The 17,242-nt window shown below is 32.0% G+C and overlaps 3 protein-coding genes across 4 annotated transcripts; 2 read left to right on the top strand and 1 right to left on the bottom strand.

The window, feature by feature from the left end:
- The first annotated feature begins 235 nt into the window (after window positions 1-235).
- On the top strand, window positions 236-3,268 carry LOC102628879 (cytochrome P450 704C1-like). Of its 2 annotated transcripts, none has more exons than XM_025092271.2 (6): window positions 236-324; window positions 1,000-1,215; window positions 1,571-1,855; window positions 1,933-2,268; window positions 2,711-2,911; window positions 2,996-3,268. In XM_025092271.2, the coding sequence occupies exons 2-6, from the start codon at window positions 1,021-1,023 to the stop codon at window positions 3,173-3,175; spliced, it is 1,197 nt and encodes a 398-aa protein (XP_024948039.2). In that variant the 5' UTR covers window positions 236-324; window positions 1,000-1,020; the 3' UTR covers window positions 3,176-3,268. The 2 variants fall into 2 exon arrangements, with proteins under 2 accessions (XP_024948039.2, XP_006490272.3); XM_006490209.3 differs by lacking the exon at window positions 236-324 and adding an exon at window positions 353-894.
- Window positions 3,269-3,520: 252 nt separating this feature from the next.
- LOC102624549 (alpha-L-fucosidase 1-like) lies at window positions 3,521-6,192 on the bottom strand. Its single transcript, XM_006468745.4, has 3 exons — window positions 5,359-6,192; window positions 5,016-5,255; window positions 3,521-4,367 (listed from the first exon to the last, which is right to left on the bottom strand). The coding sequence occupies exons 1-3, from the start codon at window positions 5,901-5,903 to the stop codon at window positions 3,674-3,676; spliced, it is 1,479 nt and encodes a 492-aa protein (XP_006468808.2). The 5' UTR covers window positions 5,904-6,192; the 3' UTR covers window positions 3,521-3,673.
- Window positions 6,193-14,802: 8,610 nt separating this feature from the next.
- LOC102628384 (3-ketoacyl-CoA synthase 5) lies at window positions 14,803-16,405 on the top strand. Its single transcript, XM_006490393.3, has one exon. The coding sequence runs from the start codon at window positions 14,822-14,824 to the stop codon at window positions 16,253-16,255; it is 1,434 nt and encodes a 477-aa protein (XP_006490456.2). The 5' UTR covers window positions 14,803-14,821; the 3' UTR covers window positions 16,256-16,405.
- Window positions 16,406-17,242: the final 837 nt, after the last annotated feature.

Raw genomic sequence — 17,242 nt, 5'->3', positions numbered from 1 at the left:
CTAAATACATGTACTGATATAAGATCCATATGTGCTGCCTAATCAACAGATTTCGTGTTCATGCCCTTGATAGTCCAAATATATCATTAATCACTCTGACCTGTGCTATCTTCCAAATGGTAATTATAATATATCTGATTGTTTACAGTTTGATCCCTTAATGGGTGCAAATCAACTGTTTATATTAATGAATTCCTTCGTCAATATCAATCACTTTCATTTGTTTGAATACTATTTACATCTCAAAACATAACTAATAGAATAAAATCAAATAATCAAACATCAGCTGAGGATGCACGCTATGCTGAAAACCAACTTCTATAGGTAATGCCAAGCGGAAGAAAAGCTTTTATAGAATATTATGCTGAAACTGCAATTCATCGACGGTCCCAATGAGCAAATTTTGAGTATATGGCATTTTCGAGTATATCCCATGTGTCCACTTATATCTTTATGCTAACGATGCTTTCTATAAGAAATTAAAACCTACAACTCTTACTAAAAATCAGTTTCTAGATCATAAGTAGAATGTTTTCTACTATGGGTGCTCTCCTTTTTGCTTCTCCCATGATTTTCTTGCTTTGGGGATTATTTGTTTCAGCCTCTATTGTTTCAATCATGTTTGGGGTTCTAATCTTCTTGGTGGCACTATTCACTTTTAAATATCTATTATTTTACATAAAAGAATTGATCTCTGAGGATCAACGGCCTCCAGTTGCAGGTCTAATGTTAAATCTGCTCATACACTTTTCTAGACTTTTTGATTACCAAACGTCACTTGCTAAGAAGTATCGTACTTTTCGTTTACTTCAACCATCCTGTAGTGAAATTTTCACTACCGATCCAGTTAATATTGAACATATTCTAAAAACTAACTTCTCTAATTATGGAAAGGTAATAAAATTCCATGAGCTCACTAAAATTTCTTTGCTGTTTCAAAAATGAAAAATGGCTTTACTAGTCAGTTGATTTTGAAATTTGGATGTCATGATATTTCAGGGCGACTATAACTGGAATTTGATGAGAGATCTCTTCGGTGATGGGATATTTGCGGTGGATGGAGATAAATGGCGCCACCAAAGGAAGCTTGCAAGTTATGAATTCTCAACAAAAATCCTGAGAGATTTCAGTTCTGCTGTTTTTCGAGCTAATGCTGAAAAGTTAACTTCAAAATTTTCTGTTGCAGCAGCAGCAAAACAGGCTATAGATATGCAGGTTTCTATTTTACTAGAATTGATATCTTTGTGCTTGTTATATAGTTGATTGGGTGGTTTCAAAGATGTACTTCTAAATAGAAATATATTGACAACTTTCTGAAGTTTAATGACTGCAGTTCATGAAAATTAAGGAAACCATTTTTAAAGAAGTTCTAGAATGAAGAGCTAACTGCTCCTTATTAGAAGTTATGAGGTGTTGTCATCATACTCTGACGAAGATGAAATATGCTGAAATGAAATACATCACTACTTGGATCTTCAAACTCAGTATTCCTTGAATTTGATTTCGAGCCCACCTGAAGTTTATACAACTCACACTCGCTAGTGGATTTACTTTTCCTTGAATTTTGCAGGATGTGCTGTTGAAGTCCAGTCTAGATTCAATATTTAAGGTCGGGTCTGGAGTCGAGTTAAATTCTCTATCTGGTTCGGATGATTTTGGAAATCAGTTCACGAAGGCCTTTGATGACTCCAACTTTATTGTGTACTGCCGATACGTTGATGTATTCTGGGAACTCAAACGGTATCTCAACATTGGCATGGAAGCCTCCCTCAAGCGAAACATCAAACTCATTGACAGCTTCATTTTTGAACTGATTCGTTGCAAGAGGGAGCAGATGAAAAATGTAGAGCTTGATGTGAGTAATTTTTTCTTGAATACTGATGCATTTTTCTATATTTAGTACATATTTTCTGAAAATTTTCTGCAGAGCAGAGGGGAAAAGAAGATATACTATCAAGGTTTTTGCTGGAGAGTGAGAAGGACCCAGAAAGCATGACTGATAAATATTTGAGAGACATCACTCTCAATTTCATCATAGCAGGTAAAGATACGACTGCGAACACACTGACTTGGTTCTTTTACATGCTCTGTAAACATCCTTTGATTCAAGAGAAGGCTGCACTGGATGTGAGAGAAGCAACTGAAGCTCAGGGCAACTTATGTGCTGATGAATTTGCAAAGTTGGTGACTGAAGCTGCCTTGGAGAAGATGCACTATCTTCATGCCGCTCTGAGTGAAACACTCAGATTGTATCCAGCTGTTCCTGTGGTATTTTCTCGTGTCACTAACAACTATTTTATTTTCACCGAGCCTAATCTCCTTTGGTCACCAGCAGCTACTATATGTAGGCACAAAGGACTTATGGTCCTTCCATGACCTTTAACTTTTTCCTCCTAAACACAAAAGATATAACTGCTAAGCTTCATGTATGAATCCCAGCTTTTACTATGATTATACATCATGTACAAATCTCAAATGCCTCCCTCAATGTAATAACTTTCTCATTGATCAACCAACGAAAAAAAAAAAAGGGAACACAAAGTAGCAAACCCCTCGACCCAAGAAATGTGAGAGTGAAACGGGAGTGGGTGCGGGGTAGTGCTAGGCATTAGCTCTTGAAACTGTTTGCCAATGTTATTCTAATGACTTGTAAAAAGCAGAAGTGTTTACCCTTTCCTCTTATAAGAACCCCAATTAAAACTCATTGCAGGATGGAAAAAATGCAGCAGAAGATGATATTCTCCCCGATGGTTTCAAAGTTAAGAAAGGGGACGGCGTGAACTACATGACCTACGCCATGGGTAGGATGACCTACATTTGGGGTGAGGACGCAGAGGAATTCCGCCCAGAAAGATGGCTTGTTAATGGCGTTTTCCGATCAGAAAGTCCTTATAAGTTTGCCGCATTTCAGGTCTATATATATATGACATTTTTTCCATCTAAATTTACAATCGCCTGATTCATCTTACTCAATGGCTCTTTTGTTCTATTATAGGCCGGCCCTCGAATTTGCCCTGGAAAGGAATTTGCTTACAGGCAAATGAAAATCTTGGCAGCTGTTCTCCTCCAATTCTTCAGATTCAAACTTGTGGATGAGACTAAGGAAGCTACTTACAGAACCATGTTCACACTTCACGTGGATAAAGGGCTCCATCTATATGCTTATCCAAGATAGAAACTTTGGATTATTTATTAAAAAATGTGAAAGGAATATTTAAGATAGTAGTCTTTTAAAATTATATATATTTTTCTGGTTTGAGTTGTGTTACTCGTGATAGAAATTTTAATAGAATCAAATCCAAATTTAAACTGGAATAAAGAATTCAAAAACTGCATGGTTTATTTTGGATATAAGTTTTGGAATATAAATTTAACTTTTACAATTTGTCAGTTTTGCATGTGTCAATTTTTTTTGGCTTGGCCACTTCATTATCATATTATTATTACGAAAAAAAAAAAAATTACTCCCAAGGCATTTCGGGAGAGAAACGAGTACTACTAATGTAATTGCAACATCGGAAATTTCAATTGCAGTTATGCTTTATCACTTTATGCTTTTTGTGAACTTTTTATTACATAAGACAAACAGATCATATAACATCAGAACATGGGCGTGGCCCTCCAGCACATGCAAACAGAAGAGAAAAGGGTTCATGTAGAAGCCACACGTGATTCAAGTTAATGACTGCCGATTTGGGTGCCAATAAGGGTCAAAATGCAAGCCAATTGAAGAAATTAAAGGCACTGCCCTCGATTCCTTTATTTTGATCCTCACAACGTGCCCATCTATCACTCCATTTTCAAGCCTGTGAAGTTTCTTGTGCCCCACTGTGGTTCCTTCTGCCACTAACTTACCATCCACAAAAATTTCATGCCGTTTGATTCTTTGACCAAGCCCAATTGCCTCTTGAATCCTGATCACATTGAATCTCAGCCCTTCATCCGCTGCCCTAATTTCAATCCAGTGGTCATCACTTATTCCATCACCATCTCTTGGAGCCCAATATGTCCGCAGATGATCATCATCTAGCACATTTTCGGGTCCAAAGCCACCACCTTTGCCTGCTCTTTGGCTACTAGCTTTCACAAAGCAATTTTCAGCTAAATTTTTAGAAAATATTGTGTCGATTGCTGTTCCAAATTCTCTCAGTCTCTGAACATCAGTTTCGGATATCAGCCCGGTTGTATTGGGCGGCACATTGAGCAGCATCACACAATTTCTTCCCACCGAGTTATAGTAAATCTCAAGAAGCTCACTCAATTTCTTGGGTGTTTCGGATTTATGCCAAAACCACCCCTTTCTAATTGAAACGTCACATTCTGCTGGCAACCAATCTGTCCCTTTCGCATCGCCAGTGCTTAGATAGCTGCAAAATTATTAATAAAGCTGTTTAATTAGTTCCCAATCAGCTCAGCCGACCCGAAAAAGTGCTCATTTTTTTAACTTTTGTTTCACGTGCACACTCAACCAATTGAGATAACAACAAAAAATAAAGCCACTTTACGAATTTTCGCTTCTAGTGTTGACAATTGTAGTACATAGCCAATGAGGTATAGAAATTGTGATCCACTAATCAACCCGATGGTGGGTTCAAATAGAATTCATTAGTGGGATGTATATTTTTGTTCAAAGTATAGAATATGAGCATAATGTAATATTGTTTAGTATAGGACTCCAAATCTTACAATAGAAAATCTTATCCCTTTAAGTTTTTGTTTTTAATTCTCAACTAATAATAATATTACATTAAAACCAAGAGTGCCAGGAGCGAAAAATTTAAGAATATAACGTAACAAGAGAGAAGATTGTTAACTTATTTTTTGAGGAGTTTCGGATGATAATATTTGTTGAAAATTACTGTCAATATTTTACTATAAACCTTTTGAAACGCACCGATTTTGCTACTAATAATTCACAACCAAAAGCGATAAGTAAACCACTATGTAAATTTCAATAGACACCGACACCACGCAAAAGTTCATGTGAAGACAATGGCTTTAATAGAAGCACTCACTCAACAATGCTTCCATTTCCGATTGACAGTGAAGTTCGATTTATCGTGGACCAGCAAGTGCTTCCGGCGAAGCCCTTTTCATTACCAACCCATCTAACGTCGGGACCGGCGTCGGAGAAAATGTTAATTGAGCTCTGCAGCTCCTTCACCATCGCAAACCAATCTGTAAAATAATATGACATGTTTGGCGCATTTGAACCTTTTGCTCCATCAAACCAAATCTCCCTCACATCCCCATATCTTTACAACAAAAAAAAAAAAAAAAAAAATCATGTGTCAATTAAATTACATAACAACAAGTGAATTAATTAATTAACCATCTTTTTTTTTTAATGATACATACCTTGTGAGCAATTCTTGCAACTGAGCTAAATAATATTCATTGTATTGCAAGTCATGACCATATCTTGGATCATGGCGATCCCAGGGTGATAAATACAACCCCACATCGACTCCACGGGCTTTAGCCGCATTGACAAGCTCTTGCACGACGTCGCCGCGTCCATGTTTCCAGGGACTATGAGTCACAGAATGCTCAGTAAATTTCGAAGGCCAAAGGCAAAAACCATCGTGGTGTTTTGCTGTCAGAATCATCAGCGAAACCCCAGCTTCAGCCGCTGTGTTAACCCACTGGTTTGCATCTAGCCCCAAGGGATTGAATATCTCAGGATTTTCATTGCCGGTTCCCCATTCTGAGTCAGTGAATGTGTTCACTCCGAAATGAAGAAACATTATCAGCTCCCTTTGCTGCCATTTGAGTTGTGAAAATGAAGGAAGTGGTGACAGAGGCAATGGTGGTGTTGGTACTTGTTGGCGTTTTGAACTTGCTAAATTTGTGAGTTGAAACAATATTGTTATTAAGCACACAAAACAACATAGCTTCGGCATATTAATCCCCTGGGGTTATTGTTTTAAGCTGAATCTTCTTCTGGTTTGTCTATCTTATATGTTAATGAATGATTGAGAGAAACAAAAGAGATGGGTTTGAATGATAAGATAGGGGACCAAACAAAGAAGGGTGGTAGATTCTTTGAACGTAACCAAGCCAAAAGAGAAACAAAAGCTGACAATGCGTTATCTTTTTATTCGAATTTTGTTTGATTCTTTTCTTTTTTTGGTTTTTCAATTGTTTTGCTGTGGCGATGATTCACGAGTTGGCAATTAATTGTGTATTACCTCTAATAATCCCCTCAGGTTTTCGTGTGAAGTGCATAATATATATATTGTAAGTCAAGCGTTAGAAATGAAAATTTTAAGGGACGAGTAAAAAAAGTACCGTAGGAGTAAAACAAAACATTTGAAAATTTTTTCACGGAAGAATTAAAAAGCCAGCATTTTAGTTGCAATCAGTATCAATTTGGGCCGTCTATGGCATGGAGGAGCTGTAATAATTTTAACAAAAATAGTAAAAATATTTTAAAATAAAAATTAATTAATTTATAATAAATATAATTTTTAAACAACAGTTTTGATAAAAATAATACAGATATTTTATATTTTTAATTATATAAATGGTAAATCAAATCAACTTAAATTTATAATTAATAATTACTAAACACTTTAATATTATAACTTTTTAATTACAATTGTTCAATTTTAATATCAAACAGACCCTTCATATATATGGTTTCTAATTTCTATTAGAAGTTGAGTAATGCACACGCACACATCTGTCTGGGATTATCTTTCAAGAAATCAATATTTTAATAGATATCATATCTGTGGAATCTGTCTGAAGTAATAATATATTAAAGAAGAATAAGCCTTGCCTGTTCATTCCGTTAACAATATTCACCTTAATAGAAAGTCTACTTATTCAATCTGATCCCTTCTTTAGCTTATTTATTCAAATTATATATATTCTCAAACAGTTGCGTCATGCTTGAGGTTCTCGTTCCCAAGTTACTAATTTTACAATAATATCAGGGATTTGAATAGTTGAGTCTTAATTTGAATTTGAATTATTATGCATTATTTATTTATTAGATAGTGAATTTTATATGGTAAAATTAATATTCTACCATTCAATAACTGAATGTTACATCAGTTAAGACTTGATCATTGGAATTCTTAACATTATTCTTATTTTATATGCAAATAAATTATTGGAACAACAATATATGATTGAAGATTCTTTGTTAACTCACTCTAGTTTCAAATCTTAGACAACTGTCAAGATGAATTATATTTTACAAGTCCTATTGGGTTTTTTAAAATAATATTTTCAAACTAAATAAAAAAAATCCCAACAAAAACAAACAAAAAATTTGAACCAAATTCATATTTCACTGATGTAGCCAAGTTATATAGAAATGGAAGAGTGATGTTATACTTGCTTAGTTTATATTATAATTGATGCGTCACTTATAAAAATTTCATCATTTGTATTAAAAATGATAAATGCATTATCACTTGAGCCAATCATGTAGTGACATATCATTTGTCACATCAGTTGGGATACAATCTAAGTATCTTAAATAGGTAAGCATAGCATTTATAAAAAAGAAATTACAATAGTTAATTGTGCAATAAAGTACAATTTCTGAAGCAATTTTATTTTATTTTTGAAAGATAAAGCAATTTTATTTAGTTGCTTATCTAAATTCAAATTCTAAAAAGATACAAAGGTAAAAAACTAATCTAAGCTATTCATCCCTCTATCTTTTTTAGAAATAAACATAAAAGAAATTGATAAGAGGTTAACTAAGAAAACAAAGTCTGTTCAATTAGAATTTTTAAAAGATACTATCTTTGCTTTCACACTAGGACACTTGCTTATTTACAATAACTGTGTGTATACTTAAACAAAGAGTAATTCAGAGACATTGTTTTATTGTTCGTTGCTTTGCAAGTAAGAGAGGGGAAATTAGGTTTTGGTTTGGGTTGTTCGAGTTTAGATGGTTGGATTGGAGAATTGAACCCAATTAAGTTCAAAACGTGATCTCAAACTAAATCAAACCAAAATTAATTTGGTTCGATTTGGTTTGAGTTCGCTTTTCAAATTTATTCATTTTGAAAATTTAGGTCTAAATTTTGTATTAGGTTCAATTCGGGTTACAATAGTTTATTTTTCCCACATCCGCTAGCAAACATCTAAAATTCCGAAAGTCTCAAATCCCAGCCCAAATCAATATAAAATAAAAGCAAATATCAACTACTAATCATCCTCAACATTTCAACAAGCCTTTTTAAAAAGTTTAAGCTTAATAAAACATAAAATAAATAAATAATGATTACAATAAAGCCACTAAGGTTACATCTCCAAATGACAAACATGATTAATAATCCATCTCCACCAACATATATCTAGATGACAAATATGTAAGTTTAATAATCTATCTTCACTAGCATAACACTCAAGACAACAGTTCTAGATCACTAATAATTAACCACCACCAATCGAGCATCAATGGATAAGTAATAATTGACATTGAGTTGAATCACTTAATATGCCTTAACAAGGTGTAATATTCTCAATATGACTATACGAGTACTACCATTCTGCACTCAATACGCCTAATAATGTGTAATCCCAATACTAGTATACTAGTACTACCTGATAACTCTATGAAATGAGAGTTATCATGATACTTTTATACTTGAATCATTATTACTTAGAGAGTAAATAATATGTTTTTATTGCATTTTAGTTTTATTTTGCATGAATAATCATTTTAGTTTATTTTTAACAAATTGCATTATTTTAGAATAATTTTGTGTGCTTAGATTGTGTGCATAATTGTAGGTGATTGGAAGCTCAAATTTCAACGAAGGAATGCTATTGCAATAGGCTTGCAAAAGATGAAAAAGAACTTAATTACAGAAGAATTGAAACAAATATGGAACTATGCAATTGTTGTAGCCGTTGCTGTAGTAATGTTGCTGTAACAACCAATGCTGTAGCAATCCTAGAACAACGATAGAGAAAATTTTGCTCGAGATACTCAGAATATTGTGAGCCTTAGGCTTCAGTTTACCCTAATTTTCATTTATAAAAAGAGCACACATCATAAAGAAAATGAGGAGCCGTCACCCAAATGGAAAAACCAGAAAGAAACAAAAGAAAAACAGAATTTAAGAGAGAGATTGAGAGCTGCAGAAGAGGAGAATTTGCATAAATCAATCGGGAACTCAATCCTTCTTATTATTCTCTTATTTTATTGTTTATCTTTTAGTTATGAGGATGTGTTTGATGGCTGAAACTTTGTTCTTTATTTTTCTTTTCAAACCATGAACTAAATTTATTTGTGATTGAGTGATAAACAATCTTGATGGTTTATTGATTGAATATATGTGTTGTTGCATGTTTGCTATAACATTTTGTTTTGATAGTATTTATTTCTATTTATTATTTCGGTTGATCACCCATTTAATGATATTAGTTAAGAAAGAGTCACAAAAGTGCCTATCTTAGTGGAACATATAAGAGTAATACTTGGTTTTAGATTGAGTTTCCTAGGTTGAGTTTAACTCGAGTCCAAAAGGGTTATGCTTAATTTAAAATTAGTGATGAACTAGACATAGAGATTCACTTTGTAGGGTAATTAGAACTTAAGCGTGTAATGCTATATCTTATGTTGGCATAACAATTGATTACTATTAGGCTGCATATGGATATAAGATATCCAACATGCGACAACTGAGGATACATAAAGATTCTGCCCAATGCTGTAGCAGATACTGTAGCAACCGAGTCAAACATTAGAAAAATTGTCAAAATCATTAAGTGAGTTTAATCACTCAACTACTCATTTATTATTGATTGCATCTTTGTGTTTGATTTAAGATTTCATTTGTTGTATTTTTAATTAAGTTAGTTTATTAGTTTCTTTAATTATTTTATTTTAATTTAATTTAATCTAAACTACACTATTAGAATTGTTGTAGCAAATCCAATAACATCAATCCCTGTGGAGACGATTTTGAATACTCATCATTATATTACTTGTTATGTACACTTACACATTGACACCAATAACATTAGAATTTATACCAACACTATCATTATGCACTATGATTTTGCCTAAATGTTTTAAGTAGCGTTTACATTTTAGATTGGAGTGGAAATCTTAAAATTGGGAGTGTGGAATAAGAGTGAGAGTAAGTTATTTACTTACACTGGAATAGAAGCATAGAATGGAGATTAGAATCCAATTTATTTGTTTATTTTGTCTTAAATTGTGAGTAAATAGTTTCAAATTATAATTTTACCCTTATTTAAAGAATTGTAGTTTTTAATTATAAAGTTAATAAACATATATTTGATGAATAAATATTTACTTTATTATATTTGTAAATTTATAATAATTATTAATATTCTAAATTATATATATCATAATTTTTTATTAATTTTAATTTTAAATATGTAAATTAAAAATTATTGATAAGGGCAACATAAATGAAACATTTCTACTATTAACATAGTACAAAATTAATATTTTCTTAGAATAAACTATTTAATAATATTATTAATTATTAATATTAAATTAATATAATAATATTATATTTTCAAATAAAGATAGTATATAGTAATATTATTAATTCTCTATTAATATGATAATATTATTTTTAAGTAATTTTAACTTAGAATCGAACCAAATTTTTATTTAGTTAAATATAATAATATTATCTAAATAAATATAATATTATTTATTTTATTTTATTAAATATAATTATATTAAAAAATATAATATTATTTATTTTATTTAATATAATATAATTATATTAAATTTATTATTATATAAAATAATAAAATAATAATATTATTTAGTACAAAATTAATATTTTCTTAGAATAAAATATTTATTATAATTATTAATATTAAATAAATATAATACTATTATTTTTAAATAAATATTATAATGTTATATTTTCAAATAAAATAGTATATAGTAATATTATTAATTTTTTATTAATATAATAATATTATTTTTAAGTAATTTTAACTTAGAATCAATGCAAATTATTATTTAGTTAAATATAATAATATTAAATTTAATAAAAGGAGGGTAAAAATCCACTCCCACCTCCCCCCATGGGAGTCCCACTTTCACTCCCCACTCTAAAAGTAGGTGGAGTCCACGTAGTGAGATTCCTAATCCTCCCTTAAAATGTGCAAGTAAACACTAAAGTGGAAGAAATCTACACTTCTCACTTCCACTCTAGAAAGTAAACACAACATTAATTGATTCTTATTATTGATCCAATCAATTCTTATTCTTGCAACACAAAATCTTCATATTGGAGCACTTGGATGGTCGAATTGTGTCGACTTACAAAGCTCTACATGAAACAAAAAAACCTTAAAGTAAAAAACTCTTAGAGTAAATAACAAAGTCCTAAAAATAAATAACTAAGTAATCATAAATATTCGTACCTTCTACAAGAGAATCCATAAACTCATTTTCCTCAACTAACACCTAAAGGTTAGTTGTTGCATACATGAAAAGTGAAGATCGCAACCAATTTTGTGTTAATGTTAATGCTTCCACCATGTCAAGAGTCATAGAACTCTTATATTCATATACAACACAACCTCTCATACTAAAGACGAACTCAGATACAATAGTAGATATTGGAGTGGCAAGCACATCTCTTGCTATTTGCGATAAAATTAGGCGTTTTGAACTATTAACCTTCTACCAAAGCAAAATATCAAATGGAGCACCCAATCAACAATGAATTAAGTGCTTGATACTCAACCGACTCCATCAAATAAAAGTTTAACTCATTTGACGATTCTATATGATCTCTAGTGACAACAACCATTTCCATATATTTTTTGAAGACTGAGTCCTCATATACCTCATATTCTTCATCCACAAAAGTTAGCCCACTACTAGCACTACCACCAATAGTTACACTTGAAAATGCACTTGGTTTTAAGTGCCGAGCACTGTAAGCTTCAAAAAGCTTAACCCAATCCGAATGCCACCCCTAATTGCAAGAATTAATTATGCCTTGCTTAATTAAGAAGAGTTGAGTGAGAATCCCCACAAAATGTCTAAGATGGCCACCAATGTTAAAAAATGGGCTTTCTGAAAATTGAGCCCATTAGCCTACTAATGGCTTAAGGCCTCAATTTGTTTGCCTCAACAGAGAACACCTTTCATATGCCTTAAGCAAAATTTCCTAGTATCCTTGCTTTCACTCTTAGTCTTGGGTCACCTAATTGTGATTCACAAGAGGTAATCTCTATCCTTGCTTTCACTCTTGGTCTTGGATCACCTAATTATGATTCACAAGAGCTAATCTCTATGTAGTGGAAAAAGATTTATACAGTTGAAGTTGAATTTAAAAGACATTGTTAATTTTCTCTTTTGTAGTGCAAGAATTGATAGTGCTTTGCTTGGGAACCGCCAACGTATGTCCAAGTTGAGCAATCTATGAAATATATTAAAAATGGGTACAATTTGATTTGTCTTTCTAAAGATGCAGCATCACTAATGTTGCCCAAAGGCTTGGCTAATACAAAGTCTCGTTGATACCCCAAATAGAGAACTGAAAGTTAACTTGCTAAACCAGGCTGCTGGAAAATGTGATGTGCAATTGCACCCTAATATATGGATCCTCCTATGTAACATGCCACACTTTTTTTTTTTTAATTTTTGGGTTAATTACACTGCAATCCCTGTTTTATTCTAAAATTAAAAAAAAATCAGATAATCCTAAATTTTGACTCATTAGTCCTACTTATTTTGATTTTTTTAAACTTAAATCAAAAGGTGAGGATATTTTTTAATAATTAATTCACACACCCACCATCAAGTTTTAAAAAGAAAATTTACTCCATATACTTACGTAAATGTCAAATACATTCTTGATAAGACTAATTTTTTATTTGTACTAAATAAATTAATTAAAATGATATAAAAAATGATTGAATTCTTTACATGCCCACTAGTTTCAACTCCATATCTCTAGCAAATAGCAACTAAATTCTATCATTAACTCAAAATTATTGAACATGAGATGTGAAAAAGGTTCTCAAATAAATGTGGAGTATGAAAAAGGTTCTCAAATAAGTGTGGAGTATAAAATGGCTTGACCTCCAAGTTCTTATTAAAAGCTTCTAAACTTATTCCTCAAGCTCATAGATATAAGAACAAACTACGAGCAAGTTGCCACCACCCCCCTCTCACTTTTAGATACGTTCTTATTAAACAATAAAAAAATTATTAATTGGTAAATAAATATAGTTTTATTGCATATTGAAATTATTTACTGTATATTGAATAAATATTATTAAAAAATATCAACAACAAATTAAGAACTAGAGATCAAATTCATACTCATATTTATTATAAAATATGGTTGTAATTAATACGTGGTTTTACTATATATTAAATTAATTAATTAATAAGAAAGAATATTAATTTAAATATAAGAATAAATCAATTTATCGGTGAAATTATCCAGGTCATTTGGCACGATATATTGTATTGCATTAGTTACATTGTATTACAGTGTGTGTCATTAAGGTGTATTAAACTATAATACAATATCATATTTGATGCAACATGAACTGTAGTATATGTAATAAAATTTTATATAATTGTTTAGATTACTATTAATTTTAAATTAATATTATTCAAATTTATTGATATTTAAGTATTTATTATTTGTTATAGTAAATATTTAAAAATAATTAATTTTTATATACCAATTATTATAATATAATTAAATAACATAATATTTTTATTTATATATATTATTTAAGTATTTATTATTAGTTATATTAAATTGTTAACTAATAATCAATTTTATATATAAATTACTATAATAGATTTAAACAATGTAATATTATGTTGTAATATTTTATTTTTATATAATATTTAAGTATTTATTATTAGTTATATTAGCTTATTAAATAATTATCAATTTTTACTTATTAAATGTTATAATATAATTAAGTAATACATTATTTAATTATATTTTTAATATAATTAAATTTTTAAATATTATTGAATACTAAATTGTAAATTGATGGACTTATGTGTCAATGTTTTAAACTTTGTTAGTTTTGTAATTTTGCAGCAAACAATAGGGAGTATAATATTAATAACCCAACACAAGCATCTTAACCATTACACTTGTTTTAAATTAAATCTAACGGTGGATTAGGAAAAGACAAAAGAGTGTGGTATGTTACTACAGTAGTAACATAGCTGCACCCCTCATATATATATATATATATAGAACTGCAGCACCAAGAATTATCCTTAAATTTTTTCATTTTACGAGGAAAAACCGTCAAAGCAGGCAGGGTTGAAACTCTCTACACACCGTTCCATAACTTGGTCTCAACTAACTCTATTTATGTCAGTCAATAGTATTGGTAACTTACGCTCTCAAAATAGGCTTGAGCTTATGTCATAAAATTTATGATCTGTATTGCGAAGTCCAAATTTTATAGCAACTTATTAATTTCTCAGAGTCATCGTTGAAAATTTCCTTCCTCTGACAAATATAAAGAGTATGACTGACCATGCCTTGCTTTTAATGAGTATTTATTATCACCGGCATAGTTACCGAGTACCATCTGCCAAACACTGTTTACTGCGTTAATAACATGTGGTTCTCTGAATTAATCTTTATGTTTTATCAAATAACTGCATACTTTATCCATTTGCGTCAACTAAGTCCCTCATTCGTTTATTAGGGTTAATTGACATATTTGATACAAATAGATAAACTATTTCTTTGTTTACAAAAATATAAAAATTTAGGGATTCCAATGTTATTGTCTGTACCCTTCACTTTCAACTCCATTTAAACCTTCTCAGAGACACTCCCAGACCCACTGCATGTCAGCATCTCTTCTCTCTAGCTTTGGCAATATGCTATCTGATCACTTGCATTCAACTCTTTATGAAACCCTAAAATTTCTATTTCTTATTCTTGTAACTGCCATTGAAGCATTCTTGATCCATCAACGCTTCAAACCCATTTGCCATTTCTTCTATTTCACTTGTCTTGCAATTATTTTGCTTCTCCAATTCTACCTTTCAAAGCCTTCAGTAACATACCTGGTGGACTTCTCATGTTACAAGCCACCATGCTTCTGCAGAGTCCCTTTCTCCTCATTTCTTGAAAACTCCTCATTGGTAGAAACTTTCGACAGCGAAAGCATGGCTTTCATGTCCAAAGTTCTCACTTGCTCAGGACAAAGTGAAGAGACTTATCTCCCTCCAGCATTACAATACATTCCTCCAAAAACCAATCAGCAAGAATCCATCAAAGAAGCTCAAATGGTCCTCTTCCCAGTCATCGAAAATCTCCTCTCCAAGGTTCAGATCTCACCTCAAGATATTGACATCCTCATAATAAACTGTAGTGGCTTTTGCCCTTCGCCCTCACTTTCATCCATTATCATCAATAAATACTCCATGAAGAGTGACATCAAGAACTTTAACCTCTCCGGCATGGGCTGCAGTGCAAGTGCACTTGCCATCGACATGGCTCAAGCCCTTCTCAAAACCCAAAAAGACTCCGATGCCCTTGTCCTCAGCACTGAAATATTATCCACCGGTTGGTACTCGGGTAACGAGAAGCCTAAGTTGCTCCTCAACTGCCTCTTCAGAATGGGCAGTGTAGCAGTTTTGTTAACAAACAAAAAACAAGCAAAAAGATCATCAAAATACAAAGTTGTTCGCACTGTGAGAACCAATAAAGCCTTTGATGACAAGGCTTATAATTCCGGAATGCGCGAAGAGGACTCTAATGGGAAACTTGGGGTAACACTCAACAGGGATTTGCTGCAAATCGCCGGAGAAACTCTTAGAGCAAATATAACAATTTTGGGTTTTAAAATTTTGCCCTTTAGAGAGTTATTTTGGCTTGGTGTTTCAGTTATAAAGAAGGGGTTTATTAAAAATTCTTGTGATGTTTATGTGCCAAATTTTAAGGCCGCGGTGCAACATTTTTGCCTGCCGGTTTCGGGAAGGCCGGTGATTAGAGAGATAGCGAAGAATCTGAAGCTCGGGGAGAGGGACATTGAAGCTGCTCTGATGACATTGCACAGATTTGGAAACCAGTCATCTTCTTCATTGTGGTATGAGTTAGCTTACATGGAGGCTAAAGAGAGAGTGAAGAAAGGTGACAGAGTTTGGCTAATTGGAGCCGGGACTGGGAGCAAGTGCGGTAGCGTCGTTTTGCAGTGTTTGAGACCCATTGTTGGGGAATCTAACAAGGGCCCATGGGCTGGTTGTGTCGAAGAGTATCCAGTCATGAATTCATGATGCATCATCAAAGAAAGTTTCCATCTTGCTGTGGATTCATTGCTGCTGATTGCTTGTTTTCTTATAATTATTGTAGAGAAATACAATAAAATATTATTCATTTCATGAAAAGCTGGTATTATTTTTCAATAAATGGATATCTATTGTGTCTCTTTTGAATTGTTTAGAGTCCAGCTACGTTGCGGATCAGTTACACAATTATTTGGTGGACACGTTAGATGATTAAAAAATGAACGAAATTTAAGAAAATTTAATCATCCAATAATATCCACGCTATAGAATTTAATACTCCTCAAATATTATAGTCACAATCAATTATTTATTTAAAGGGGTTATAAGAGAATAAGAACATGATAATCATATATCATATATTAATCCATGTAAGCTGTAGCTATTTTTCTTATTTTAGTAAAGAAAAAACACATTTTGTTTTTATCTATTTGTTGGATGGACAGGTCGCCCATGATAGGCTGACCCGATCCGACCCAAGTTTGGTAACTGCCAAGCAGTTACCCTACACGTTGATTTATGGGAGTTTAGAAGGAATTTTGATTTTTGAATCAGCTTCCCTAACCGTTGTTTAAATTAAAACAAAGTATAATATAGCATTTTAATCTATCGAAGGCAGAGACTTCTCCTATTTCTTCATTAATTTCTTTCAGATTCATATACAAAAGAACATAGAACAACCCATTAAAAAAAGGGCATTTACACTGTGGTATAGAGGAGAATTTCCATTTGTGATTTCTTTCCGACCATTGGCGTAATCCAACACTTGAATATTTTGCTGCTTAATTTCTTGGAAAAAGGTATAGCTTCTTGAATTCCTTTTATTTTTCCTTCATTGGTATCAAAGCTTTCTATTGTGTTGGATTCGTGCATATGGTTGAATTTATTTCATGAAAAAGCATGAATATCACATGTTAATTGAAATTTATGGAATGTGTGATCTGGTGGCTGTTGATTTTATGTTCTTAGTGCTTAAAT

Source organism: Citrus sinensis, chromosome 9, assembly GCF_022201045.2.
Source record: "Citrus sinensis cultivar Valencia sweet orange chromosome 9, DVS_A1.0, whole genome shotgun sequence".
NCBI lineage: Eukaryota > Viridiplantae > Streptophyta > Magnoliopsida > Sapindales > Rutaceae > Citrus > Citrus sinensis.
The sequence above is the reverse complement of the archived record's forward strand: the minus strand, read 5'-3'. Positions and strand labels throughout refer to the sequence as shown.

Excerpts from the sequence above, each read along its gene's own strand:
- LOC102628879 (XM_006490209.3), top strand. The coding sequence starts at position 529 with ATGTTTTCTACTATGGGTGCTCTCCTTTTTGCTTCTCCCATGATTTTC. Across the intron at positions 895-999 it reads ACTTCTCTAATTATGGAAAG|GGCGACTATAACTGGAATTT; the intron begins GTAATAAAATTC and ends ATGATATTTCAG. Across the intron at positions 2,269-2,710 it reads TGTATCCAGCTGTTCCTGTG|GATGGAAAAAATGCAGCAGA; the intron begins GTATTTTCTCGT and ends AACTCATTGCAG.
- LOC102624549 (XM_006468745.4), bottom strand. The coding sequence starts at position 5,903 with ATGCCGAAGCTATGTTGTTTTGTGTGCTTAATAACAATATTGTTTCAA. Across the intron at positions 5,256-5,358 it reads TTGCAAGAATTGCTCACAAG|ATATGGGGATGTGAGGGAGA; the intron begins GTATGTATCATT and ends TTTGTTGTAAAG. Across the intron at positions 4,368-5,015 it reads GGAAATGGAAGCATTGTTGA|CTATCTAAGCACTGGCGATG; the intron begins GTGAGTGCTTCT and ends ATAATTTTGCAG.
- LOC102628384 (XM_006490393.3), top strand. The coding sequence starts at position 14,822 with ATGTCAGCATCTCTTCTCTCTAGCTTTGGCAATATGCTATCTGATCAC.